Genomic DNA, 28,000 nt, shown 5'->3' on the forward strand with positions numbered 1-28,000 from the left:
GTACGTTCGGTTAGAGATCTTCTTTCATTGTCGTTCACCAGTTGGCCACGAGGTCATTTCTTGCGGGCGTAGATGGTGTGGCGGCGAGGTCAGCCAACCGTATCAGAGGAATCGTTCTATATATTTCCCAGCCGTAGCGGCCAGCTTCGCGAAACTCTTTCGCGAAGTCTAGTGAATATTTTAAGACCGACAAGAGTCCGCCGCCGCCGCCGCCGCCGCCGCATGTAGGAAGAGGAGGCGAGGGCTGATTCACACTGGTCGCCGTTTCGCACGTAGGAGGATCAGGGAAACGGCAGTGAGGATGCTGCTACGAGCCGCGTACGCTGCGTGGACGCCGAACCACCATCGTCGGGGGAACGGGCCGACCTAGACGATTATCGAGGCAGCTTGTTCACCGACCAGCTTTTCGCCGACTGGTCGAGCGCGGAACAAGCTCACAAGCAGCCATCGAGAATCAGAGATAGGGTTAGACGAAGAGGGGGAGAAACGACGAGTGAAAAGAGTGAGAAAGAGAGGGCCACATTCCGAGCGGATCACGGATGCTTATAGAAGCGTTGCGTAACGGCGTCAGACGGACGGCGAAACCGCGGCTGCTGGCCCGTCGAGTTTCGACAAGTTCGACGAAAAACCCGCTCGCGTCCTCTTCTGGCATCGAGGCGGACGTCGAACGGCCGCGGACCGATACTCGCGCCCATCTCCGACAGTGTGCTGATCCTCTCTGCCGTTCGTCGTGCGTCCAATTTCCTACGCGCCACTGATCGAACCGATTAATCGAACCCCCGCATCCCCTGATCCCCCCACCCCTATCCGCGTTTCATGACTCCAGTGAACAGTGCGAGTGCGAGTGTCAGGATCAGGACGATCGACCGCGGTGATCATCGCGGTGGTGAGGCAGAAAGAGGAAGTGAAGTAGGGTCATAGAAGAACGTGTTAGGAGTAGAGAGAGAGAAAGAGAGTGAGAAAATAAAAGAGGAAAGAGGTGGCTCGCAGAGGGTTGAAATTCCCAACGGGTGGATCGATCCCGCGTGTCCCAGTGCGTTTCAAGGCCACGCGAACTCCGCTCGACGATCACCCTTCTCGCGGCTGCGATCCCCTACGAACGGACAGCAGACTCGAGCCTCGACGTCGTCGTCGTTTCGCATCTCCGCTCCTCGTATGCCGTCCGAGCAACCGCGACTAAAATTAACCCGTGTCGAATCTTAGAGCATTTCTGATCTAGCCGAATGCTTTAGCACCGAAACATCGTATTTATAGATCGTACACAAGCGATAACAAAGGGAAGAAAATACCAAAAAATAAAAATATAAAAAAGAATCTTGACAAATTCGAACCGAACGACGATGCTCGAGTCTCGACGATCGTAAAGGTGCGCGGTGTCTCGGTGAACGTGAAAAACGCGGTTTTCGTCACACGGGGTGAACGGTGGTTTTTCTTCGGTGATCTTGCAGAGATCCGTTGGTGAAACGCGTGAGAGAAGAAGAAACGTGGAGACGAACAGGAAGGATGATGGATCAACGTCCAAAGGGACGGTTGTGCGATCGTTGCTAACCGGCGGGCACGATAACGTCCACGATAACGACCACGACCAAGACGAAGACGCCGACGACGACGACAACGACGACAACGACAACGACGACGACTACCACGAACACGAGGAAGAAGAAGAAAAGGACGAAGATTAGGAGACACGTGGTGGGGAAAGAACGAGAGGTAGAAGGAGGTGGTGGATGAAAAGAAGGAGGTGGAAGAGACGAGAGGCGGTGAGAAGAGATGCAGCAACAGCCACAGTCTGGCCAACAGTCCGGGGCACCGAACGGGGTGGCAGGTGGTGCCCAATTGCCTCAAACAGGTGGCATCGGTTCGGCCCAACCTGGAGCGACAGGTACCACCACGACGGTGTCCAATCGTGCCCAGGTTAACGGCGGCAGATTCGATTTCGACGATGGCGGCACCTACTGCGGCGGTTGGGAAGATGGAAAAGCGCACGGACACGGCGTTTGCACCGGACCCAAGGGCCAAGGTGCCTACTCCGGTAGCTGGCACTATGGATTCGAGGTCTCCGGTGTCTACACCTGGCCTAGGTGAGATCACGATCTGTTCCTTCGGTTCCTTATTCATTTTCTGGCACGCCTCCAAACGCGATCGTCGCTCTTCGACCCCGTGCGTGGATTTTCTCTCTTTGAAAATCGATTTTCCATCGCGTACAACGTGGACGAAGAGGTGAACGTGTTAAGAGATATTTCAAAGAGTATCTTGCTTCAATTTTTTTCTCTCCGTACCGTGTTCCATCGTTTAACGCTAGAACTGCCGACGTTTCGTGCACGCTTATTTTTAATTTGAAAATAATGTAGAATCTCAACAATAGCCAACATATATTCCAACAAAAATAGCTTGATAAAATTTATAATTTAAAATTAGAAACTTGAAAGCAATCATTTTGACTGGTTTGCTGAATACCATCTCGGTTCACCTCGACTTCCGTATAAATTGTACATTTCCAGACCAGATAAACCGTGTTTCGTTAGCGACACGCTCTATATCGACATCGATCTTTAAATTTAATTAACGAAAGTGTTTCCAACTCGGAGAATACCTTTCGATAGAGAAAATATCAAATATACAATCATCCCCGTATATTACCAACGATTTAGCCGAAAAGTGGATGCAACCCTTTACAATGAAATTAATTTCATAGCAGCTTAATGTTTCTAAAAATCATCCAAATGAAATACTTTGAATTTCCATGTTGATTGATAGAAAATTTCGTCGTTTTTCGAAACCGATGAATATCATCGGATAATGGAAAATTGTAAACAGGTCAGGGGATTACATATTCAGCGTCAGGATGACCGGTTAAGAGATAGGGAATCCTGGTGAAATTCGGGGAAATAATTGTCTAGCGCGTCCGTGAACTAGCTCCTCCTAACCGCTCAGTTCCCAGTGACCTGGACTTGTTGTCCTTGCACTCGGTGACCCACTTTCGGGATCGGGAGATTCCCGGCCGGCCGCAGGTATATACCGAGAGATACGTGTCAAGGTTTCCCGTTCATCACGAATTGACGCCGTTAATGGCGGCTTTTACTGATAGAATAAAATTACTACGTTCCAGGCCACCTTTCACCCTCCTGAAACCTTAATCACTACGCTAAAACTATAGACAGTCTGGAAAAATCATTTTTTTATAAAAATGACTTGTTGCTTCTTTAATAGTTTGTTTATCAAGGAAAATCAAATGAATTGACTCGAAATAGAACGTTTTCCGCGCAGTCAAATCGAAATAGTCTCGACGCGTTCGACGATTTCTTTCTACGAAAAAGCGCGCGTAACGCGACTATATTTGATCCGTCGATCGTTCCGGAAGAAATTCTGTCACGCGTCTTTAAATAGTCCGTTGCAACGAGAGAGACCGTAAATATAATTGTTATTAACATCGGCCGTCACCAACCGCCTTTCGACCGTACAACGAAAAATTGACCCACATTTTTATGTATTTTTAGCCCGCGCCAGTGTTCATCAATGGGACCGAGGGATTAGCCCACCCTCCCGAAAGAGAAAGAAAAAGAAAGGGAAAGAAGAAAATATAACCGCGAATTCGACATTACTATATTTAGATTTCGTTTCGTACGAATGTTGTGTCGCGGTGTAACCCGAATTCGTTGCCTCGTAAATAACGCTTCCCACGTTAGAAATTCGACGATTCGAGGCTCGAATAGTCGAATAATAGGTCGCGTGTATACAACCGATGCTTCGAATCGTTTCAAGTATACGCCCACATTGTCAAACGACAATTATTGGGACACCTGAGCTATCCGAAATATCTGCGTACCTCGAATATCTGATTTGTTCGTGTACACGAGCCTTGTACTACAAACTTTCGATATAAATTTAGATTATATGTGCATTCGTGATCAAATCAGGCTTCCCCGGGAAAAATGGTAATGTCCCGAGATCCAACCCTTCCCCCTCGGCGTCGACGAGGAGACTGACGATGCGCGAGAACAGGCCCCTTGCTATTATAGATCCGTGGCAGACCACCACTTGCGTTAATTTTTGATAAATTATTCATTTTTGATAACTTTGGATTGATTCAATTTTTCTGTAGAAAATAAATCAAATTATCTAATAACATTGAACTTAATTTGAAATTAAAAAGAAAAGGAAAGAAGAACCCTCCTTTGATAAGTAACAGTCCAATTTCTGTTTTTGTATTTTATTTTCGAATATCTTGATCCTGGTAAAATTAGAACATTCTTAACCCCTATAAAATTCAACGATAGAGAAAAGGCTCTCGTGCGTCCTGTGCGTATCGATTAAGCGACGACATTAACCAGGCGTGTAGCAATTACGAGAACACGCCGAGGATTCCATAGTGGCACGTGATAGAAAAGTGTCGTGGAAAATGTATCGTGGATTCGATATTTATCGTGACCAAAGTCACGCACAGCCAACGACTTACTAATTAAGACACGATAAAAGAACAAACGAATTTTGTGTTAATCGGTTTTTGCATTTGAAAGACATTCTGTAACCTCATTCACAAATAAACTTCTCGATCAATTATCTTAATTACACATCTAATATTCTATTCTCGTACCAATGTTCCATTTAATCGATTGGACATTTATTTTTTTGAAGTTTGAATAAAACTATTACGTGCGTCAGATTTCATTAAGAGTTGTAAATTTTAGGTTTCACATTTTGCTAATGAAACGCTGATTAATCAGGCTCTCTATGTCTGATTAATCATCCGGAGATACGATCATGCTGACCTTATTTCTCTTGCAATTCAATCGATTCTGTCTCGAAAATAGACAACAAATATGAACCGACTACGCGAGTTTTATGGAAAATTTCTACCCGACTTATCCGTAATTAATACTGAGAAAACTTCGAAAAGTTTTATGAATCTTCCAAAGTAATTGCGAAAAATAAGGGTACACGTAATAATTTTAAAAAGGGGATACAATTTGAGGTAAAACGAATCAATTTGCCGTAAATCGAGGTGAAACGCTAATTCGTAGACCCAGTTCGCTGCAATAACAAAGAATCGTGGGATAATTAGAATGGAAGCTCTCCGCTCGACGTCCCGGTTGAATCGTTAATTACTCCACCTTCCTTATCAACCTAATCGCACGTCTATTTAACGATTCACCGGCGCTCGAGCTCGTTCGCTAGTCGCAACCAGCAATTACCGGATATTAAACAGCCTTTGCACTCGCCGTCATTTTTCACCCTGTGTATCGATCAGCAGCTAATGAATTTTTCCATCTGTTTTTCCTAACGAATCTTTGTAAACAATAAAATTATCCGATTATCACGTCGGTTGCTATAAACATTTTTTAAAGTAATATTAATTAAACTTAGGAACTTGAATGAAAAGAAAAACTGATAATTCGTTATCCAAAAGAGTTAATTAAAACGGCTAATATACATAATTCTTTGTTTATCAATCGAGAGTAATCGGTGGTAACTGAGAATAGACGAACGAGTACGAGGGATTAATATTCTCGACGCGTTTCGACGCGATCAAAGCGTGTCGCTTTGCCGGTCGGAAAGGGTGGAAATACCGTTGGAAAGAAAATAGAAAGGGGGAAAAGAAGGATGAAGAGGAGAGAGAGGAGGGTTCAGAAACGGGGAACTTGCGTTAGTCGCGACCACGTATATATGTATATCTGGGCCGAGAGATTCCGTTGGTTCGTTTCCGTTTAAACTGGAGCAAGGTCTTCGTCAAGTCGCGTCTCTTCCTAGGGATGCTCGATAAATCCATCTCCTGTCTCATCAATGACGAAGCCAAATAATTTTCGACGATCATTTGCCACCCTATCTTACCATTCATCAATCGAACGACGAGTATATACCACAGAAAAGTTGGAATTGGAAATTTTCTTCCTCTTTATAGATTGGTCCCATTATGGGTTCCATTATTCGTAACTTTATACCTATGCGTATATTTAAAGGGTTCAACTAGAATGAAAATTTCGCTGGAAAGATATTTTTTCGAAGGAACGAACATTGCTTTTGCGATACGCGAGAGATCACCAAAGAGTACATCGGTTCTTAGGGTTCTTTCTTCGCGAGATGCAATATCGAGAAAAGAAAGGTCGGAAAGAAAAATTGCTTCTTCGTATCGAAAGAGATCTGTTAGGAGAAAGAAAAAAAAATCCAGCATCGCTGATAGAAAAGCGTGTCGATATTCGAGAAAGAAGGGGAAATGTTGAAAGGACAGATGCGGTTCGATAACGAGTTCCTTTCGTGTTGGTCGCGTATTAAAAGCGAAATCTGATCGCTTGCGTATCGAAATGCGCGAAATGAGAAACGAGTATTTTCAAGCGTAATCTTAAGCTTTTTTATCTCTAGTCGCGAATAACATCAAAGAAGGATAATCCTGATCCGCTAATCATGAAATTTTATAATAACTTATATGGATGAGTTTATGGAATTTAAATCTCGAATCGCTAGAAGCAACAAGTACGATGTTAAGGGGTGAGTCGTTAACAAGGCTGTGCGCGTGGAAAGAGGGTGAAAGAGAAAAAAACGCGTGATTGTCAGCAAGGATATCTGATTTCAGTGGGTCTGCGTACGAGGGCCAATGGCAGAATGGAAAACGACACGGGCTGGGCATGGAAACCCGTGGACGCTGGATTTACCGTGGCGAATGGACTCAGGGATTCAAGGGTCGATACGGTGTCAGACAATCGACCACGTCCACGGCGAGGTACGAGGGCACGTGGGCGAGCGGCCTTCAGGATGGATACGGTTCGGAGACCTATGCGGACAGTGGTGAGTTTTATTTTCTATACACCCTACATTTTCTATATAAACAAAAATATTCCAAAACAGATTTCTCACGACAAAGTGTAACATAGATTATCAGCGAATTTCAAAATATTTTTTCAATTTCTATTTAAAAATCTGAACTTAAAAAAAAAAAGAAAAAAATAATAATAAAATAAAGAGGATATTTTCTAAATTTCTACCTAAAAATCTAAGCTTTAAAAAAAAACAGAGAGGAGAAAAATAGGAATGAGTACCTTTGGAAGTAGGCACGCGGTCTGACCAAATACAGATATAATCCCCTGCCCCTGTTCGGTGGAAAACGAGAAGAGCTTCGAAAGCAGATGGAAAGCAAAATCGTTCGAGGATGTAATGGAAGATTGACGCATAGTACGAGAGGACGAGCGAAATAAAGCTGTCAGGAACAGATCAAAGGATAGGAAGACAGGGCACGTGTATCAGACGCAAATTTTACCTCGAATCTCTACACGAGCTTGTCGATGACTTCGAGCAGATCTTTGATCTTAATTTCAATTGCGTTTAACTTGTAGTTATTAATACGCGTTTTAATTACCGATGCTGTCTGCGAGCGGAACGCTCCCTTTTTTGCATCAGATCGGGAACATTGCCAAAATGCTGCTCTAGCCAACAGCGGCTATCTTCAATCCGACGTTGCATTTCGTTGGATTAATAATCAATAAACAAATAATAAATTTGAATGACGCAGCGTTCGTTAATTAAGAAATTAAATTAGAGGAGGGAATGATGAAAAGCACCATTATTACGGCATATTAAAATACTCGAAACAAGAAATGGAGATTCAACGAGGGTGCAAAAAGGGGAGAGCCAAATGACAATGGTTTACTTATTCAACGGGGTTGAATAAATCAACGGTAGAATGCTAATTAATTAGCGTCACGTGTCGTGGAATTGTGCGTGTCACGTGACGATCAATCTCGACATCCATAATTTCAACCGCTAAAAGTATCCTCTATTCGTTCGCGGACGTCACAGTGTTCCGTGAATCGACGTTTTAAGGTCACCGTCATTCGATTAATTGCTAGAAAGAGGGCTACATAATTGATCGGAGCAACTGAAACTGCGTCGTCTTTTCCACAAACAAATTCAACCGATCCTTGCCACGGATTAAACGAGCGATTCGAACGATTCCCTTTCATCTCTTTTTTACCACGATAATCGTATGTATACATCTGATTCGTAATAGTACAAAGTAACGCGAAGTGGCATCCCAGCGGTGCCTCATAAAGCAACTTCTAAGTTTGCGATAAAATCGCGTGACTCAGAGTGGAACTATTTGCCCGCTCGTTTCGAAAACGACCTCGATTTGTAAGCACGCGTGCGAACGCACACGGAAGGCTGACGACATTCGGAAAAAGATAAATTCAACATACGTGAACGAACGAAAATTTCGAGAAGAAACGTGAAACGATAAGGATGGAGCGTTCATATCAGGACGGAATTAATATGTCAAACCGTATGGTAAAAATGGACATGTGTCCAAGTTTCATTTCGTTGGAGAAAACAGACGATTCCGAGAGCGACGGCTAATCGGCTTAAAATCGTTCCGTTATCGAGGAATAAAAAGTTGGGAAGGTTGAAAAAGGTTGGATGAAATTATTCCCAGGCCACCTTGCGCTTTATCTCGACTACTGAAAATAACCGTTCTGGATCGCCGCGCAAAAACGACCAAAAGCATGCCGTTGTATTATGTCTGCGAATAGAAGCATCTTGAATTTCTTTTCGTTCCAGACGAATCAGAGTTATATTCGTAAGTGATATGAAATTTTCACTAAAAACAGCAGTGAAACGACTGAAAAGCTATTCGAACTGATGGAATATTAGATGCTGGATGTGAGTTATTTAAATTATTTAAAAAATCTATTACGCGATATTGCGTAATATTGCTTCTCCCGATATCGTAAGAAATTCGCGATAAAAAACGGAAGAATGTAAGAAGAAGGTTATACGAGAGGGAGAACGGTGGTGTAGATAAATTTTATTACGTTCCACATCTCGCCGGCTGCACTTGAGCGCTTTATTTAGAGCTGAACGAGCCAGCTGCCCGCGTTTTCCGATCTTATGGCGCCCCGTGTCAAGGAAGAAATGTAGACGATGATGTATGCCCCATAAAATCGTTACCCAAGAAGTATCTAACTAACCGCGCTCAAAGATGTGTTCAACATTCCCGACTCGTTATCGATGTAAAAAGCTAGCGCAAACTTTTTACGACATAATTGACGCGAAGGATTTCTTAGAAAGAATTATGCGAAATCCTAATTTCATATCGCTGTCGAAACAGAGCATAGTTCGTTTTATTCTACCGCGAGGCAAACGTGTTAACGAGAAAATGAAGCCGAGAGAAAATGCAAGGAGTAATTCTCCTTGTTTCACGCAACACGTAGACGGTTAATTACAGAGGTGGTAGAGAAGCGGTAGAATAATTCTAGCTGAAAGTGCATCGATGTGCAAAGTGGAAAGCGCATGTGTATGCAAACCACGTGGAGAATAACGAACCCGTGCAAATATTATGTTTACACACTTACCATGGCTGGACCGTGCTGCTGGCTGTTCACCTTTCGTCCTTTTCAACTCCTTTAATTGCCAACCCAATGTTACCCGTCGTTGCAACCCTGTAACAAAAAATTTGTCCATTATTTACAGTTCCATGGAAAAATCGAAAGAATTCTTGAATAAGAAGATAAATTAATATTGGAAAATTTATTACTGTAAAAGGAGGAGAGGAAAGAAATTTAATGGCAGGATTATAGAATGAAAGTAGAGTTAAACACGAATGCTTGTAAATGTTCAATTTGCATAACAATTTACAGGCGAAATTAAAAATCGTCTGTTTGCACGAGGGAGCGAATTGGAAGGGAGGAAGTACGTAATGGAAGAAGTGTGGTTCCCATTAAAAAGTGATTACTCGTCGACGTAAAACGGGAACGATTTGTTTTACGTTTTCTTTGTAACGGTGCCTTGGAAATTAATGAAACTGCATTGCTCGCAACAGTGATTCAACCCTTTGAGCAACGAGTTTTCATTGTGCCAGTCTCGAGTGAATTTCCTTGAATATTTTCATCATTCATTTATACCAGATTATAAATATCTTGGTTCACCGTTTTGGAAAACTATTTTCATTGATAGTGATATAAAATATTCGGATAAAAAGTGATTTCTAATGACCTAGACGTTCCAGAGTTAGAAAAAAAGTTAGAATTTTTTTTTTTTACGAACGATCCTTATCGCCTCTCGTTGAAACCATGAGAGCTCTCGCGAAGCTTATCCCGCAATCAGCTAAGCTACGAGTCGAGAGAAAGACGAGGGGAACGAACGACCCTACAAGCCCTTTACTAAAGAAAACAAGTCGATCAACACTTAAAGAACCATCTTGAATGAGTACAACTACTTGCAAGTAATTCATCGAGATTTTTCGAAATTTTCCCAATCAATAGCTTGATGATTAATTATAAAATAATTCTCTAATTATCGATCACCGTTACACACAAATTAGAGCTGCTCTGTTTTCAAACGATTCGTCGTTAATCTTCAACGAGTCTCGAATGAATCTATAAAAAGAAGTAAGCTCGATTAATTAAGAGACGATTAATTAGCGGGTAGCCTCGCTCGTGAAAATCACAGCTTGGCAGAATATTTCGCGGCCAATTCCTCGTTTTTCTTATGGTTCATAAATATTGAACGAATGTTCTACGCCCTCGAACAAGGATCTGGTTCGTTTAAATAATGGATGCTTGCACGATGCGAGAAAAACGTGCTTTAGAAGTTCGCTTCCAAGGGCCATGATAAATGCGAATTCCACGCGAACCACGCCAAGATCGATCTTCTTATCGAGAAATTATTTTTCCACCTCTTCTCTTCCTCTTGTAACATTCCCGTCGGCTCGGCAATTCCTCGCGCGAACGTTCGAATTTTTTCCTCCCGGGTATTTATTTAAGAATTAACATAGCTGTGTCAATTGGCCGGATCGAAAGATAGGCGTGAAAAATGCGTGACACCCGTTCTGTGCGACGCGAAATCCAGCTTGCCGCGAAACCGACAAACATCGCCATCCACGTGGAACGGAAGGAAGATTTATCGTTGCCTAAAAGCATCCGTGTTATGCCCGTAGTTAATTATCGCCCTTAATTAAAGGTCGACGCGAGGAATTTGCTGCGGAAGATGAAACGTTTCTATAACAACCTTCTCCCGACGATTTATTCGAAATCTTTTCATTTATTCTTTATCTTCAACGAGTATTGTTAAGAGAGCAATCGCGCCAAGTTCGATTTATTTAATTTAAATCCATTCGTCGAAGTGAGACATCAACAAAACGCGTGTCCACCTTGCGAGGTATCGGGGCAAAGATTCGTTAGCCGACGGTATTTATACCCAGGGTTTGCTACAATTTCCAAGTTGGCAGCGACAATTAAACGCGGAAGAAAGCGAAATAACCGAGGGACATTGCGGAGGGCGGAAAAAGTCCAGCTGGAATTAATATCCTCCCGTTTATACTTCGTACATGACGTCGAACAACGCTTCGCGACTGCTAAATGAAACGGAAAGAAAAAGAGTTTCTCCTTCTCGTCGGTCGATCTATCTTATTCAACCGTTAGTTATAGAACCATCCATTTTTATACCGCGATATTTGGCAGCAACAGTGCTACCGGCGCTCGTACAACAATGTTATAAATCTACGTCACACGGTTACATAAATACCCGCGTTCCTTAAATTATCGTAACCTGTACAGAGCTGTTCTAATAATATCGACGAGTTCTAATGATCGGTAATCCTGATATAATATCGGTACTTCGTATTTTCGTTCAAGTTCCCTGATTGAGACTTCGCTTCTGCTCCGTGTTCATTTCTTATTTCGAACGACGTTGCGAATTTTCGTCAATGAAAACCGACGGTACGGTATATACCTCTAAAATTAGAGGCAACGTGTTGCCGCGCAACTTGGACGCAAAGTGAAAATCTTATCGCGTCCAAGAAAGCGCAACGTCTGCCAGAATAGGATATTTTCGTTTGCACCAGCGTTTTATCGAACGTACAACGTGACAGAACGTACGATTTACGATCGATACTGGTTGAACGGATAAAATATAACAAAGTGATCAAATAAAAATATAACCGAAAGCTGTCAGAGTTAAGGAACGTTTAACGAACACGTACCCATCTGAAATGGATCGGTGTGTCAGTATCTCCGAATCGTTCGACGATCTAATATCTTTCTATTTTTCTATCGCGTTCAAAGAGTCAGAAATAATAATCAAAACGTGCCGGTTCCCCTTGCTTTTGCTCCTCTTTCATCCAATCGAGTAAAAGGGAAGCTTCGTTTTTACCATCGCTTCCGTTCAAAAACGCGTCCGTCTCGATATCCATCAAAATCGCTGGCGGTTTCGACGAAAAATCCAGCAACCAATCAAACGCGATCGCGTTCGAGCTTCTTCCATCTCGATTCGCCCCCTTGCCCCGAAATCATGGCCGTTTTAAGCTTGTTGCTCGAGTTAAGGCACTCTCCATTTCTCCCGTGGCACGTGGCCGACGCCATTTATTTATAAATACCAATGCTACCGCGGGCATACAACGGCGGTACGTACACGTGTGTTGGTGCCAATGGACGAGAATGGCCGTGCGAGCGCGTAAGACTCGACGCGTAAACGTACGATCGCTCTAACAAGCGAAGAGAAACACAACAGTTTGACCTCCTATTAACCTGCACCGAGTCTTCTTGCTAATAAATGGAATTCTTGAACCTTTCACGCCCCGACGATAAATCGCGCCCGCGACTTTCACAAGCTTCCGACCTCGTGTCGCGACCTGCTGGCCCCTCATCGAGAACTTTCAGGCAGCTCGAATAACCCGGACAAGTATTTTTCCTTTCGACGGAAACTTTCGAAACTCGACCACTCGGATTCATAGTTAGTCGTCGATTCAATTTTGTATTCGAAAGAAAAAAAAAAAAAAAATGAAAGAAGGGAATTTTCTCCTGTTCGTTTTTACTCGGATCGAAGCGTGTGCGTATTTAACAACCCCTTCGTGTTCGCAGAGCGTAGTTCCACAGAGGATTGCCTTTCGTTGATAAAACCGGCGTCACCTACTTTGTAAACTACCGTCACTTCCGTTTTTCGAGCTCCTTGCGTCACGGCTGATTGTGTGACGGTGCGAGGGTAATCGTTACGGTTTTAGACGAGTCTTTTTTTACGCAAATTATCTTTCCCTCCTTGCTGCTGGTCGGTTAATTGAGAAATCTTGAACGGATCGTCCTTTCGCTTACCGATCGATTCGATTGATATTCAATTGACTCGCGTGAAGCTAACGGGGGTGGAGGAAAAGGATCCTACGTTGATACCTTTCTCCCGTGGAAACGACAGACAGAAGGGAGAGGAGCGAGGTCAGGTGCGAAATCCGACCTGGTTGCGTGGCTAGGTAAGCGACAGAGCATCGGTGACGTTCAGGTATCGTACGAGAGAAACAAACGGTCGAGAGGGACAGGTCCGTGGGGTAGTTGGAGACGATCTGGTGGAAGCTGCGGACCGAAATACACTAGCACGGCCAATTCTCACCAGCACACGTACAATGTACATTTCACGTGCGAGCAACCACCATCTTAGCACAGTGGCCGCGCTATTTCAGGAGGGCCAGCCAGTGCCATGTAGCGAAACAGGATCGTATAAATGCTTCTGTTTACCCGTGGTCATTTCGACTGTAATTAGGGATGGGATCAACATCGATCCCTGTCGATTACAATAAGAAAATTTCGTTAGAATCTCCCTAAGTTCTCTTAAAAGCAAAGGCAAACACTGGAAGGCTCTTTTCTTGATACTTAGCCTTAAAGAAACTAGGTATACATACCTATGGGAACACTAATATTTGAAGAAACAATTTCAAACACCTGCGATCAATTCTTATCAGTTTAGGCTACTGGAACGAGAATATTACGCGAAGACGGGGAAAAAATGCAGACACAGCTAACGATAAATTGTTGGATAAACAATATTTTTAGCACGGGTGAAGTGAAACTTCATACGGCTCGATCATCGCGCTGCTTCACGAACGACGGACATAGGCCAAAGAAATAACAAGGCAGGGGTTAAGCATCGTGAACCTTGACGAGTCTTGCTTTCCAATCGATGCGATGAAACAAAAGGATAATTCGATGAAAAGAGAAAACTCGGGGTGGAAAAGAAGTTGGAACAACGAGAAAGCACGAAATTCGATGCTCGCCGGTGGAAGGTATCCCGCGAAGTGGAACAAGCCTGCCACGGCCAGAGGAAAATTCAATAACCGGCAAAGGTTCCCGCGCCAAACGAAACAGACGACGAGCAGACGAACCGTCGTGAAATTAGAAGCTCGACAATAATTAATCTGGGTCATCGGGAGCGAATCGATAGGTGGCCGTTTTTCGTCACGCTGCCACCGTCTGCATCGAACTCGTTAAACGTCCAGAGACATTGAGACATCGTCGAACGGACGTTTTTCTATCGTGATCTTTCGAAAAGACGACCAACGGTTGACCCGAATAGCCTCGACTGTCCGTCTTCCTTGCGATTTTAATCTCCTGCTTCCCCAAAAATCTCTCTGATAATAACTTGCCTGGAGCTTCGACGCGAATTTCTTTGACCGTCTCACAGTGTCAAGGGGATGAAATCAAAGATGAATCTCTCACGATTGCTTATACTGTACAAAATTTCGTTCAAATCTGTCGAAAGATTTCTGTAATTTGGACGAAGGTTAAAAGCTTCAATGACACCGTCTGAAAAGCGTGAAAATTTCAGCGGGAAAAGAATGAGAAACGTCGAGAGGGTAATTCGTTCAGAAGTAAGATGAATCGAAGAAGAAGAAGTAAGTAAGTAGAAGGTGGAGGCGCGTTTAGATGCGATTTACGGCGGTGCAATTTCGCGAAGCCGGCTCTCCTTTCGCATCGGCAGCCGAAGCGTGTCGAGAACCACAGCGTGACCCACTTGCTTAAACGCTGGCGAAATAATATTCCGCTTGGAAGGGAGTACGTGGTCGTTTCCATATGTAAGTACAGTCGGCCGCAATAATGCCGTCCGCAGACTCCATTTTCCTAACCCTCTGTCTCTCTTACTCTTGCCCTTTTCCGAAACCAGGCTGCCACCACGATCGATCAGAAGAGACGAGTCGCTGCCGCTGTTCGTTTCTCTTAACGGACCTTACCAAACGGATAAATCATGGAAATTTCTTTTTACCCTTACACGGGAAACAGTGTTCCATTGTACACGCTTAGAATCCAAGGTACGAAACGTGATGTTATGTTGTATACCTTCGATGACCAAGCACACAATGGAAGAAATCAAGATTCTTTGGGATAAACAACGTTCTTCCGTAGTGCATATCAATCAGATTTTTCCTCGAGATATCCATTCGATGGAAATCCTTTGAAAAGAAGCAATTTTTCGTCGAAGAACGCGACCATCCGATGGGAATGCACCGTTGTACATACGAATGGAATTCAACGGAAGGCTGCTTTGTGAATAGCATAAAGGGAGAAATGCACTGTGAATGTGCAATGACAAACGGCGATGCATCTCTGTTGTTATTGACCGAATAGAAGGGACTTTGATGATTATCGTTTGCCAAATGATGCAATGAAAACGTTTCCGAAAGACAGCGATTTGCTTTAGCCTTTAACCCTCACCGCCGAGTTAAAGAATAAAATTCTCTGAAACACATTCTCTAACGGAATCAATGACGTTTGGTCAGATCTACACTGGGATGATCACATTTCTAACCAAGTATTCGGGTTGCATTTGACGATAAGTCGTATTGTTTTCGCGAAAAGGCGACCGAGTTTGAAAATGTGCCGCATGAGTCACGCGTAACACTCGCGCGGTCTCTCTTCAGGGATGGAATTACCCTGGGGAGACGCGTGCGTGGGTGAGAACTCCTCTTCTTCGAAAATGTAAATTCCACATCGATGAGATACCGCAGACCGTTTGCAGACCACCGATGTAACCGGATGGCCAATGATTGTAAAAAAAGAAAAAGAAAAAACGGGTCATTAAAGACCGCGAGACGTTTCGTGGAAGAATTTCACGTTTCGTTGAATGTTCGCTACCGACCGTCCCTATTTTCCTTGCTTTTTAACGAGACAATTCCTCCACCATTCTGCGACGAGGACTCGCGATTACCTTGAAACCTGAATTTTATTTCGTCCGCACTAGAGCTTCCACCGTTCAAGAATTACGAGCATCTCGTGAATTAAATCGCAAAGCTGTCGTTTCACACCGATGTCGCGTCAAGAATAATAGAATTAAGTTTGAAAGTGAATTGAAATTTCAATATTTGTGGATAATTCCTGGTACCGTACTAACGAGACGACGATGCTTTTGTAGGGACGTACCAGGGACAATGGTGCCGTGGAATGAGACACGGTTACGGGGTCAGGGCAAGTGCACCGTTCGGTTTGGCCAGCCATTACAAGCCATCGAAGCAAGTCAGGGCGTCCTTAACGTCGTTGAGGAGCGCGGATGGCGGGGGTGCAGCTGCGCCGACACCGGAACCAACAGACAGGAGGGATCGTCGCGTCGACGACAGCAGGGGTGGTTTTGTTTTAAAAGCTAGGAGCGACGATCCTCCCGCGCGCAGAAAGAGTCTCACCGAGAAGTCTTTGAAGAAAGGCATCCTTTCAGTAAAGTATCTTTTCAATCCCGCCAATGAACCAGCCTGGCGAAAATGTTTCACTCGTCTGATACCCATCCAATCGTCCACTCGATCACTTATCCGCGCGCATTTTCTCCAGGGCATGGTTTGATATTCTTCCAAATTAAAGCGCAATTTCGAGCAAAAGTTTGAGAGACAATTGTGATTTTAGGGTCTAAAGATTCGAAAACAGAGGAGTACCGGTGACCTGGAGAAACGTGGCACTACCGGTGGCGGAAGTATTAGAAGCAACGCCAGCTCGGCTTCCTGGATGTCGACGGAGAGCTCTCAAAGCCAAGCCTCGGCGTCTGTTCACACGGACAGCAACGCGTCTTTTGTCATCGAGGTGAGTATATTAATGAATTATCATAGAATAAATGCTTTGACAGCCTGATCGATCTGGGAAACGAGTTTCTAAACGCATTCTTTCTTGACGTAAGAAGACACACATGTTTCCGTAGGACGAGCAAATGGACGCGTCAGTAACGGAGACGTACCTTGGCGAGTGGAAGAACGACAAGAGGACAGGTTTCGGTATCTCGGAACGAAGCGACGGCCTGAGATACGAGGGCGAGTGGTTCAACAATCGAAAGTACGGTTACGGTGTGACCAAGTTTCGCGACGGTACCAAAGAGGAAGGCAAGTACAAGAACAACGTGCTGATCACCAGCCAGAAAAAGAAGCACCTGTTCCTAATCAGATCGGCGAAGTTTCGCGAGAGGATAGAGGCGGCGGTAAGCGCGGCTCAAAGAGCCAGCAAGATTGCTCTTCAGAAAGCGGATATCGCCATCTCGAGAACGGCTACAGCTCGAGGAAGAGCCGAGTTAGCGGACATCGCGGCGGAGCACGCGAGAGAGGACTCGGAGCTGGCCCAACAGACGGCGAAGCAATTCGCTCCGGACTTTCGGCAGCCTGGCCTGGAACGGTTGCGGAACAGGGAGATACCCAAGTACGTGCCACCGCCCCAGGACACCGTGCCAGGGAAGAGTATCCTCCATAAAACTGGCAGCGTAGATCAGCCAGGTAGCACGCCCATGAAGAGTTCTGCCTCGGCTGCGGAAGCCACGTCTACGACTACCACCTCCGCCACCTCTACCGCCAGCAACGTGATGCAATCCATCAGGAGAGCGAGCATGAAACCACAGACGTCCAATCAGCTGCCGCAGAATCAGCTGCCACAAAATCAACTGACTCAGAACGAAATACCTAATCAAGTGACCCCTGCTCAGTTGGTCAATCAGCTGCCCATGAGTCAGTTGAACCAGACCACCATGGGTGCTCAGAATCCCTACCAGACACAGTATCCTCAGTCGATGGCTCAGAATCCTGTTCAACAGTATCCTAACAGTATACCGAATCAGTATCAGCAAGCGAGCCAATTCCAAACCGGTCAGTACGCTCCTCAGAATCAGTATCCTGGCCAAAGTAGCCCGTACAATCAACCGCCGTATCAACCTATCAGCCCGCCACAGGTTGATCAGTATTTGTATCAACAGCAACAGCCACTAGGGCCACAGGGCTATCAGAACGTGCAGGCTTATCCTAATCAACAGGTGATCACTTTAATTGCACCCTTATTCTTTAATAATGATTCGACTTCGTCGTTCGAAGATTAATGAAACGTCGGGATTAATGTTGAATTTTTTTCAGACAACAGTACCGAATCAATATGGGCCAGGTCAGATGAATCAATACAATTCTCAGCAGCTATATGGACAGCAACAACAACCACCGCCTCAGCAACATCAACAGACGCAAATTCAACAACAATATCAACCCGACGGTGTCGCAGATTCGCAACGACCACCGAGTTCCACGAGTATACGAAGAAACAGCAGGGTCCTTAGTCCCCAGGATCGACCGGGCACCATCGGGCAAACGTTAAACGACAGGTCTTGAATTTATCGATTAAAACTGAAATCCTAGTGGTTTTTGTGACTGGGATTGTTGAGATGATATTTAATGATATTGTAATTAGTCGAAAATCATCTCGATTAAAATCAGGTTTTACAAACTTCTTTCACCGATTCGATCGATACTGACCGATCGGTTTTACAGGCTAGATCATTACAAGAGGCCGCCCAGTCGTGATAGTTCGGTAGATCGTTACGCTAGAGCGCATTCCCGGTTGACTGGATCGAGACAGCCATCCATTGATAAAACCGTCACGAACCCACCCCAGGACATCCTCGACAGGTGATTAAAAACTTCTCGATATTTTAATCGGGTTTAACCCTTCTACGAATACAGTGAGGAGTTACAGAGGTCTTTGAAACCTTTATCTACTTCAACGAAGATAGAAATCTCGATCGAAGGGATGTAAATTTGTTCAACAATTAAATGTAGGTCAACGAGAGCACCAAGCGCGATGCGATCAGGCACACCGTTGAATGGATCGGTGGTTGGAAGTGGTACAGCGACGCCGACGTACGCCGCATCGACTTCCAGTCAATTCGAAGGGGCGCTTCTGAAGAATCGTAACCTTGGACAAGACATTTTGCCGAGTCAAGGTCAGCCTAAACGTACGGAAAGCCTGTACGTAACACCGGGACGAGGACCGACCGTATCCGGTGGCGCAAGTGGTGGCGGGGGCGGCTTACCGAAGGTGAGTCCTCCTCTTTTATCTACTTATTATCTTTCACATAGATATTATTACATTCGCATATTCCTCTCTTTCTTTCTTACTCTCTATTTGTCACGCGAATATCGTCATCCTTGCACTCAAGCAACCGGGCTCCGAGCAGAAGCCGTGAAACTTTTTGGATCTCGATTGATTCCCTAAATCAATCTTTTCCCAATCTTTTGATTTCTCTGAACAGACCGTGTACAGCATCAACGGAGATACAATGGAATGAATTTAAAAAATAGATTGTATAAAATATTGACATATACATCTAAGTTATGTACAATTTAATGTATCTTTTAAAGGAACACCGCTATGCACTATATTTTATAAGAGATTCAAAGATCCAAATAGATTCATGATTCTCTTATCAGCCTGGTTCCCCCTATATAGCGTACATCATTTGCGAGTCTGTTTTCACCAAGTCTCCCGATTCGTGAAACTACATCATCGCGAGAACCGGAAACTGCTTGGCGAAGGATTCACAATTTTTTCGTCGAAACGCGTCGAAAATATCGTTAGACTTTAAACAAGATAACAATGGCTGTTATTCGCGAGAAGATTCCGTGTTTACAGTGAAATATCTTTGGTGAAACGTGATCGTTCAACAGCGAAACCATCCGTCCAACAATTCCATCAGATTTTCTATAATAATTCTATTCCTCATTTCATTCTGCTTGCTCGTTAGTCGCCTATCAGTCAATGGTTTAAACACCGTCCAATTTTACTTGTATAGTGAACAACCTAATAAATTAGGTAAGCGAAATAGACAGCAGTCCCTTTAATTTCCACCTGTTAATCAACGACTTCGAACGCGAAACGCAGGAACATTAGGCAAAGTTCCTTTTTCTTTTTGATCCCTTTCGATCATCCCCATGTTTAATTAAATAATACGTGTCCCAATGGTAGTCCCAAAATTCCAACCAGGTTCTTACTGTCTCTCTACCTTTTCTTTTTGTCGATTTGTTTGTCTGTGTAACTGTGTGGCATTTTGTGCTGTGTTCTGTGCATGCCATCCCAGGACGCAGGCCGGACGGTCCCCGCCTTCGCCGCAGCGTCCAAGGGCCGCGCAACCCTCTGAGTATAAGTATTATAATAATATGTACACAACCGGAAACACAAACATACCTACATGTGCACCTAACGCAAACATATACACACACGCACACGCACACTGCGATAGAATATCGAGAAAAATTCTTTCGTGTTTCGTCACGAATCAGAACAATTTAAGATGGGCTATCGATAAAGAGCAGACCTTGGATTTTCGAATAAAATTAAGAATATTCACTCGAGATATTGATATAATAATCTGTACTAAAGATGGGTATAATTTAACTCTCGAACGCTGACAGACGGGTTAATTATAACCCAGATTTACAAAAGGAGTATTCCAGTCTTCCTCGAAGGAGAAGATAAATCGAAAATTAATATTTTAAACGGACGAATCATCGAAGTAGATTTTGCCTTCGTTGAAAAATCCTTGGTCTATCCGAATCAAATAGTTCCCTATAATTTCTCGAGGCTCGATGAACATTCCAATGAATTCACTCTGAAAACACGCATTCCAATTACCTGATACAACCAGCGATTGGTGTCTCTGTCCAACATTTCGACGATTTCAATCTCGCAAAGAGATTCGATCAATCGTATAACTCGTTCGATCTCTGAACGAACTCGACTCGTTTCATGTATAAAGTCACGGTTTACACGAGGCGACGTGTTAACGGGAACAGAGACCGGAACCGTTGTTTGGTGCGCGTCAAAGAGTAAAATATTTTCAGATCGGCACTTTAGTCTCGACGAACTGCGCGTGCCAGACACCGGAAGCTTTTCACCGTAAGTCTATCGTGACTCGGTTAACATTCCATTGAAAGATGAAATACAGAAAAATGCAAACTGTAACGTAGAGAAATTGTTTAGCGGACCATCGAATTAACGATGTGAAAAATTACAACCCGTTGATCCGTCGAATGGATACGCGTTGTAAGACGATCGATCAAACTTTCAAATTTCATTTTTCATTTTACCTTCTGTTTTCTTTCCTTTGCGCAAAATTTAACGTACCAGTCACTGATAGCCTCGAGACAGTGAACGCGTTAATTGTTACTTTGATCAAACCCTGGAACGGCGGAGCCTGGGTCAGTGATAACCCAAATCTACAAACCGTATACAATGATACGCGAATCGAAGTTGGACACAGAAAAGTTTGTCAGACTTTAAATCGGGCAGAAAATTCAATTTATATCACTGTTGACGCAGTGGTCCTTCGGTCAAGGGTTAAATTCTGTCATCCCGTGGCAACGAGTCATGATTCATCGATGATCCGAGTACCATTAGTGCAGTTCGAAAGGTGTATCGCGGTTGAAATTGATTTCAATTTCATTTGACTTTTCTTACCAGACGAATCGTCGCCACGGTTTTTGCAAATTTTATTTCCAAACAGAGATGTCGAGATTCTCAAAGTGTGAAGACACTCGTACCTGGTCATAGATTGTTCACTAGCTCTACCGTGTAGATAATTCGCGCTGAAGATCGATAGACGGTCAACCCTTTCATCCTCGAATCGAATATTTCATATTGGAAATTTGGGAACGCTAAGAAAAGGAACAGGAGTGAATATTTCTTCTCGAGATTGAAAGGGTTCACGTCGAATCCGGGCATTGAACGAAACGAGGCAACGTTCTATCCGTCTTCTTGTCAGATACAGAATTATTTTTCTATACGAGAAGCACAATAGACGTAGCGGAATGGATGAACAAATATTTATGATAGTTTTAACGAACGACGAGTGGTGGTGGACTGTGCTCAATTTGTCGTCGTTATTGCGATCCGTTTCATCGATCGACTGTTAATTCAATGATACAATGATTTTCGAGTTGCTTAATCCTTACTCGGTCAAGGTGATTCAAACCCAAGACGATTCGCGCGCATACTTTTCTTTTCAATCATGCATAGATCGTACAATTTGAAAACTCCTTTTATCAGAAAATGTGGAGCACTGTTTAAGATACGATCGCAATATCGAAATGGAGGAAAATTCACCTGAATACCACGGGCTTTCGCGCCGATCAAACGATCGGCCGATTATTTGCTATGATTCCCTTCGTCTTTCTTTCTTTCTTCACCACGTCAAAGTACTCTTCTTCGAGAACTCGAAGATGGACGAAAATGACGAGCACCCATTTAAAGGGGTTACTTTGAAATCACTGATTCACCAACTATCTGGTTAAGGTACAAGGGTTAACCTTGTCTGTGAAATCTGATATTGGTTTCAACGTAACCCCGTCTGAACACATGCACAGAAAACGATCTTCGATTCACCAAATTGCACGGTGTTACGTCCATTAATCGATTGAAGTAACGCGATGATGATGATGATGATGATGATGATGATGTTAACGTCCATTAATTAAGCGATTCGAGGGATTCGAAAGGTAAGGTTCACGCGCGGTGTGGAGGCGGGGACCGGTTTTTCTTTTTCCACCAATCATATATCGCATATACTGTCTCTCCAATTTTGTTCTGTGACAAGCTTCGAATCCTACAACGAAGAAACCCTAATCCCCTTATTTTACAAATTCGAAAATTTCTCTACCCTGTTCGTCAGTGTTAAAATTCGTTCTCCGTCCCTTAATACGTACACGAAAATCAACCCCTTTTCCTTGTTCCACGTTTCGTGACTTCGAACGAGCAACAGGATAATAATCTTCACCCTCCACCTCCACGCCGCTTGTTTTCTTCCTGTTTTTTGATCAGAAACATTATTTTTCTAACGCATGCTTCTATATGACGTAGCGTCACTCTATGAAGTCTATATATATATATATATATAATGATAATATTGTACCAGTTCCACAGAATGGGATGTACACGTTATGTATATACACACACATACCAGATACCCATATATTATATATATATTTCGTAGAAGTTTAAGTACGAGGAGATACGTAGTGCGAAAATAATCAATTAGCTGGCAATACTGTAATAAAAAGAACGACGATGGTTCACCATTTCGAGATCCTTTCGTAGGCTTCGTTTATAAATGTCTAAGAAAAACTTTTCTTCATTTTTATTTAACGTAAGTAAAATTAGCTGAGGTGTGCTGGTACCCGAAATTAAGGGTCGTTTATAAAACTTTTTAAACAAATCATCTTTGAAATCGAGCTTAGGTACTCAATAATTTTGGGTACCCTCACGTTCCTAGCGTTTATAGAAAGTTTCAAAATCCTGACTCGTCATTTCGAGAACTGGCACACTCCAACAAAATTAGATGTTTCTACGACACGATAGATATTAACGTTCTTTCTCTTTTTATTTTTTTTTTTTTTTTTTTTTTTTTTTTTACGTTATTCCTCGAAGAGGTTGATCCACGTCAGTGAACAAGCACAAAACGTCGGTACCAAATGTGCATTACTAAACCCGTGAAAATAATACTACTCGTGTGCATTAGGTACGACCCAACACACATCCACACAAGGTACTAGATCTCTATTTTAATCGCTTAGTTATTCACAAGTACAATTACGAACGCCTTTGGTGCGCCACGTTGAATTTCCCTAATACATACACGTTTTTTAACGATCCAAGAGTTAATGCCAACGTATTTTACGAGGACGTGCGTTCAAAGCACTTCTTTCGACGAAACATAATAATAATAAAAAAGAAACATTACCTAATTCTTAACACGTTGCTCAAGGTATAAGGTCGAAGTGTAATTAAGAATTTTTACGGGAACCTTTTTAACTGTTTCTACGCGAACAAAAATAAAAAAAAAAAACAGATCACGAGCTTTTTTACACGACGAAAGGGAAAGTGGAGGAAACAGCAGTCGGGAAATTTTTATGAAATATCTTACAATTTGTCTGTTCAACGTGGTCGCAATTGTACCTCAACAACGGTCGTGCCTAAATAAGTGAGCGAATTAAGAGTTCGATAACGAGGATCGAATGAAACCTGGAATCTTTTTCGACAGGGAACGAAAATAATTTTGAGGACGTAGCTCGGTTGAAATTGAGTCTACCCCAAGTTCCTTGACCGTTCGAACCTATTTTTTATGCGAAATAACAGTCGGGGTTTGTTCGAGTGCCAAGCTTTTCGAAAAGTGTCTTTCCTCGGGAGCCCGTTCTTGCGACATGCGATTCAACTGGGTATCGCGCAAACAAATGAAATTTGATCATTTTCTAATTGTCGATCGATTTTCTGCGCCAGTACAGCCGACATTTTGGTACTGTGCAGGATTAAAAAATAATCACGAGTTATATTTTACAAAATGTTCCAAGTTTTATTTTATAAAAAATATTAGTATATCACGTTGTTCGCGTTCAAATAAAAATTTTATCATTTATCAAGACTTACGATAATCAGAATTGAAAATTAAAATATTAATTGTCGTATAAATGAAAATCAAATAGGAGTGGAGAATTTTCATTTACAACAATTTGGAATATTCTATGCGCGACGAGATGCTCAAATTTCGTTTGCAATGTACTCAACGAAGCGATAGATACGATTTAGAGAAGACATTGAACGAAGAGTATAACGTAGAAGGAGATACGTATTTTAATATCGAAAAACGAGTCGTAGTGTTGTATTTAGAAAGAATCAACGTAGAACGATACACGCGTAAACGTACACGTATGTATGTACTTTCAGGTTGCATTTCGAGGAACGATTTCGAAGGGTCGCGTCTCTTACGTTAATTAAACAACGATGTTAAAAAAACGTTGGTTCGATGTATTGAGTATGTATTTATGTATATGATGTAAAAGCTGTTACTGGCCGACAGATTAAAAGCATGTCGATTAGGAGGACTATGTGGTATCTGAAATATTGCTAACCTCGACCATTCGCTATTTCTTTTTTTTCTTTTTTTTAATAATGTTTAGGAAAATAGTATAAAATTTATTATATTCGAATGAAAAAAAATTTTTAAGCTCGAAATCATACGTTGGATGAGCAAAGATCCAAGGGTTAAAGGCTGAAAAACAATTCACTGGGAACTCGAAGAGAACACGAGAAATCTTATCGTGTGCTGTACTTTGCGTAACAAAGTAAGCTCGGTTTAATTGGACATGACGGTCGTGCCAAGAAACGCGTAAATTGACGGCGCTGGGTCTGCACTCGTCCAGACAATAACGTATTGGCGTGAAAACAACGGACGATATTTTTGTAGCTGGGTTCGCGAGAACGGAGGAGAAACACGAATTCCTAAACGGCATTGTTAATGGCCTCGTTTACCCTATTCGTTTCCGAGCACAATGGCTCTTATTCGCTCATTTTTCTATCGTAAAAGTTCTCCATTTATTTTTATTCGACCATGGAAAGTTGCTTTTGCTTCCTATCGACAGACACGATGTTTCATCGACCAACACATCGGTCCAACAGAAATTACAAAACATGTGATATTTTCTTCCTATGTATACGTAATTCGGTCTCTTACGAATCGATATATACACGAAACGTAAACAAGAAATCTGCAATGCAAAACGTGCCACAACGAAGCCTCTAGAACGCCATTTGCACATTTATGATCGATTGTATCCCAGTCGGTTTGTATGACAGGACGACCGAGTCAACGTCCCTCCTCGAGGAATTCATTCCACCGTAGATTAGCTATGTAAACCAGCTGGTCGAGACGAGTAGGATAGAAAATTCCGGATATCCGTTTGCTCGACAAAGAATCGAAGAATCGAGCACTCCATGATAATTCAGAAGAGGAAAGAAATTGTTAGAAAAAGATAACGGTTGAAAGGAAAGAAAAAGGCGACGATGGCTTGTCGTGACGGTTACCTCGCACATTGATAAGTAACGGGTCGAGAGATCACGGTAATAAAATACCCTCGTGAAATGAGTATATCGCGCCGATTAACAAGGCTAATTAGTGCTGCACTGTACGCGGACGAGCTTAAAATTCGACGATTAATCGGTCGACTGTCGAAAGCAAACATTCGACACGGTTAAAGTGCTCATTTTGAATTACAAAATAGGCCGGACGCGTCGCTGAGGTTATTTTATGAGAGAAATTAAAATGATTCATTTGAACAGCTCGTCGATATTCAATTAGGTGGCATATAAAACACCGAATTTTTGAAGAAATTATGATTATATATTATAAGAAATGATAATTTAACGCCATTAATGGAGAAGGCTATCAACTACTTTCTAAACTCCAAAGCCTAAGTACCGTGCGTCGCCGACCTTCCGGCAGAAGAACAATTCTGTATTGAAACAATTGAATGCTTGAAAAGATATCTGATATCAATATTCGCAGAAATATCGATAACCTTTAATTAACAATAAGTAATATCTCAACGCAATTAATTCAAGAACATAAAACATTTACCGAAAGAGGAAAAATATAACAAGTTTATGTAGTGTTTATCAGTATCAATTTTTTTTTTATTTCGACATAAGAGAAATTGAGTCAAATTGAGACGCAATGAAGAAAACAGAAAACGCAAATGAAGAGATAACCGAGGCCCATTTTGGCGTGGCGAGGATCGAGCACAGAATTCTCGAAAACCTCGACGAATTTATTCGCATGCCAACCACGTGAATCAGACAGCCGCGAATTGCAGGTTCGACTTTATTTGCGCAACGATATTTCCGGTCGCGTTTCGACCGTGAACGATCCCCGATGATTCTCGCCTTTGCATCGCTTCTCTTTCCACCATCTTTACCGTGTTGCATAAACTCTACACGATTCTTCGTTTAAGCCTTCCATTAATACCGAACGATTTACCTTCTGATCGAATGAATACGTTATTCTTATTTTATAACCGAAGCTATATCATTTTTTATACATTGCACTCGATTGGTTGTAAAACGCGGATCGTTCGTACAAATTATAATTCTTGTGAAATTCTTCACTAATTATCAATTACTAAATGATGAGATAAGAAATATTTCCGTTTCCGATAGTGGATGTAAGAAATATGTTAAAAAGGGTTGAAAAGGTTGAGAAATATCAGGAAGTTTGTTAATTTCCATTGAATCGAATCCCGTTCAAAGATCGCGCGGACGAAAATAAACGAGCGGTTACAGCGGCCCGAAAAATCCCAAGTTCAATGCTGAAATGAAAACAAACAGTTCTGCTGTTCGTTCGGGTAGCGAAGTGTCGGTCGTAAACGGCTCAACATCCGGTCACCAAAATGCCGGGGCTCGACTAAAAATACCGATCGATACCGAGCGTCCGTTGTGTTCGATAGCGACGGATTCTCTTCGTGGATACCTAAAGTACAAAAGCTAACACGAAGAAAACCGTCCAACGACAAGATGTGATAAATCAACGACAGAACCGACAGGATTGACGATTCTCTGGCATCGTCGTCGCCAACGGTACACGGCTGACAGCGTCGGGACGCGTTACTAGCCGATGCTATTTCGACGTGAAAATAGTGGGGCGTCTCTCTATTTCGGTCGAACGAGCCAGGGCCGTTCAGTCTGCGGCCTAGCTTCCTCACCAGGAGGCCACGAATCCGAATTTCCTTACCTTATCGTCGCGTTCTACAGGAAAAATCGTTTTCCGTCCATGATTTGTTAAAGGAAAAAAAAAAACAGAAAAAAAACCAAGCAAAATCATCCGAAGGGAAGGAGAGAAACTTTGTTCAATTTAAGAAGAAACGTGACGAGGAACACGATCAAAATGTTCAGAGATTGTCCGTGAAAGTTTGAAGTATCCGCTGGTGTTTCGAACGAGTTGTTTGATTTTTTTCAAGAAAAGGATCTTCCTTTTTTCGAGATGTTGTGGTCGGAACCGGATGAGGAAGAAGAGGCGCTACTATGCAGCCCTGCTCTCATGGCCAGGCGAGCCTCGGAGTCGTGGATAGTGTCACCTCCCGTGGAGGTACGACTATTGTATCCTCCATGACTCAGATTTCAATTTACTTTATACGCATATAAATCTACCAATT

General features: G+C 42.8%; 2 protein-coding genes across 13 annotated transcripts in view; one reads left to right on the top strand and one right to left on the bottom strand.

Moving 5' to 3' along the window:
- The window catches only part of LOC117602503 (breast cancer anti-estrogen resistance protein 3 homolog), a 103,837-nt gene that overhangs the window by 63,088 nt on the left and 12,749 nt on the right, over positions 1-28,000 (bottom strand). For all 3 annotated transcript variants that reach the window (XM_034320625.2, XM_034320626.2, XM_034320630.2), the window contains exon 2: positions 9,339-9,425. In XM_034320625.2, the coding sequence (XP_034176516.2) occupies positions 9,339-9,425 (87 nt within the window). The remainder of the gene's footprint in view (positions 1-9,338; positions 9,426-28,000) is intronic.
- Positions 1-28,000, top strand: part of LOC117602501 (uncharacterized) — a 37,431-nt gene that overhangs the window by 3,165 nt on the left and 6,266 nt on the right. For 5 of the 10 annotated variants that reach the window (XM_034320614.2, XM_034320617.2, XM_034320620.2 and 2 more), the window contains exons 2-9: positions 1,449-2,081; positions 6,569-6,780; positions 16,153-16,448; positions 16,632-16,805; positions 16,921-18,012; positions 18,110-18,351; positions 18,518-18,655; positions 18,806-19,064. In XM_034320614.2, coding sequence (XP_034176505.1) covers positions 1,771-2,081; positions 6,569-6,780; positions 16,153-16,448; positions 16,632-16,805; positions 16,921-18,012; positions 18,110-18,351; positions 18,518-18,655; positions 18,806-19,064 — 2,724 coding nt within the window. In that variant the 5' untranslated portion in view covers positions 1,449-1,770. Of the gene's footprint in view, positions 1-6; positions 2,082-6,568; positions 6,781-16,152; positions 16,449-16,631; positions 16,806-16,920; positions 18,013-18,109; positions 18,352-18,517; positions 18,656-18,805; positions 19,065-20,103; positions 27,934-28,000 lie in introns of those variants that run through there. The other 5 variants (XM_034320623.2, XM_034320613.2, XM_034320616.2 and 2 more) reach the window with 5 other exon arrangements.

This window comes from Osmia lignaria, chromosome 13 (genome assembly GCF_051020975.1).
Source record: "Osmia lignaria lignaria isolate PbOS001 chromosome 13, iyOsmLign1, whole genome shotgun sequence".
NCBI lineage: Eukaryota > Metazoa > Arthropoda > Insecta > Hymenoptera > Megachilidae > Osmia > Osmia lignaria.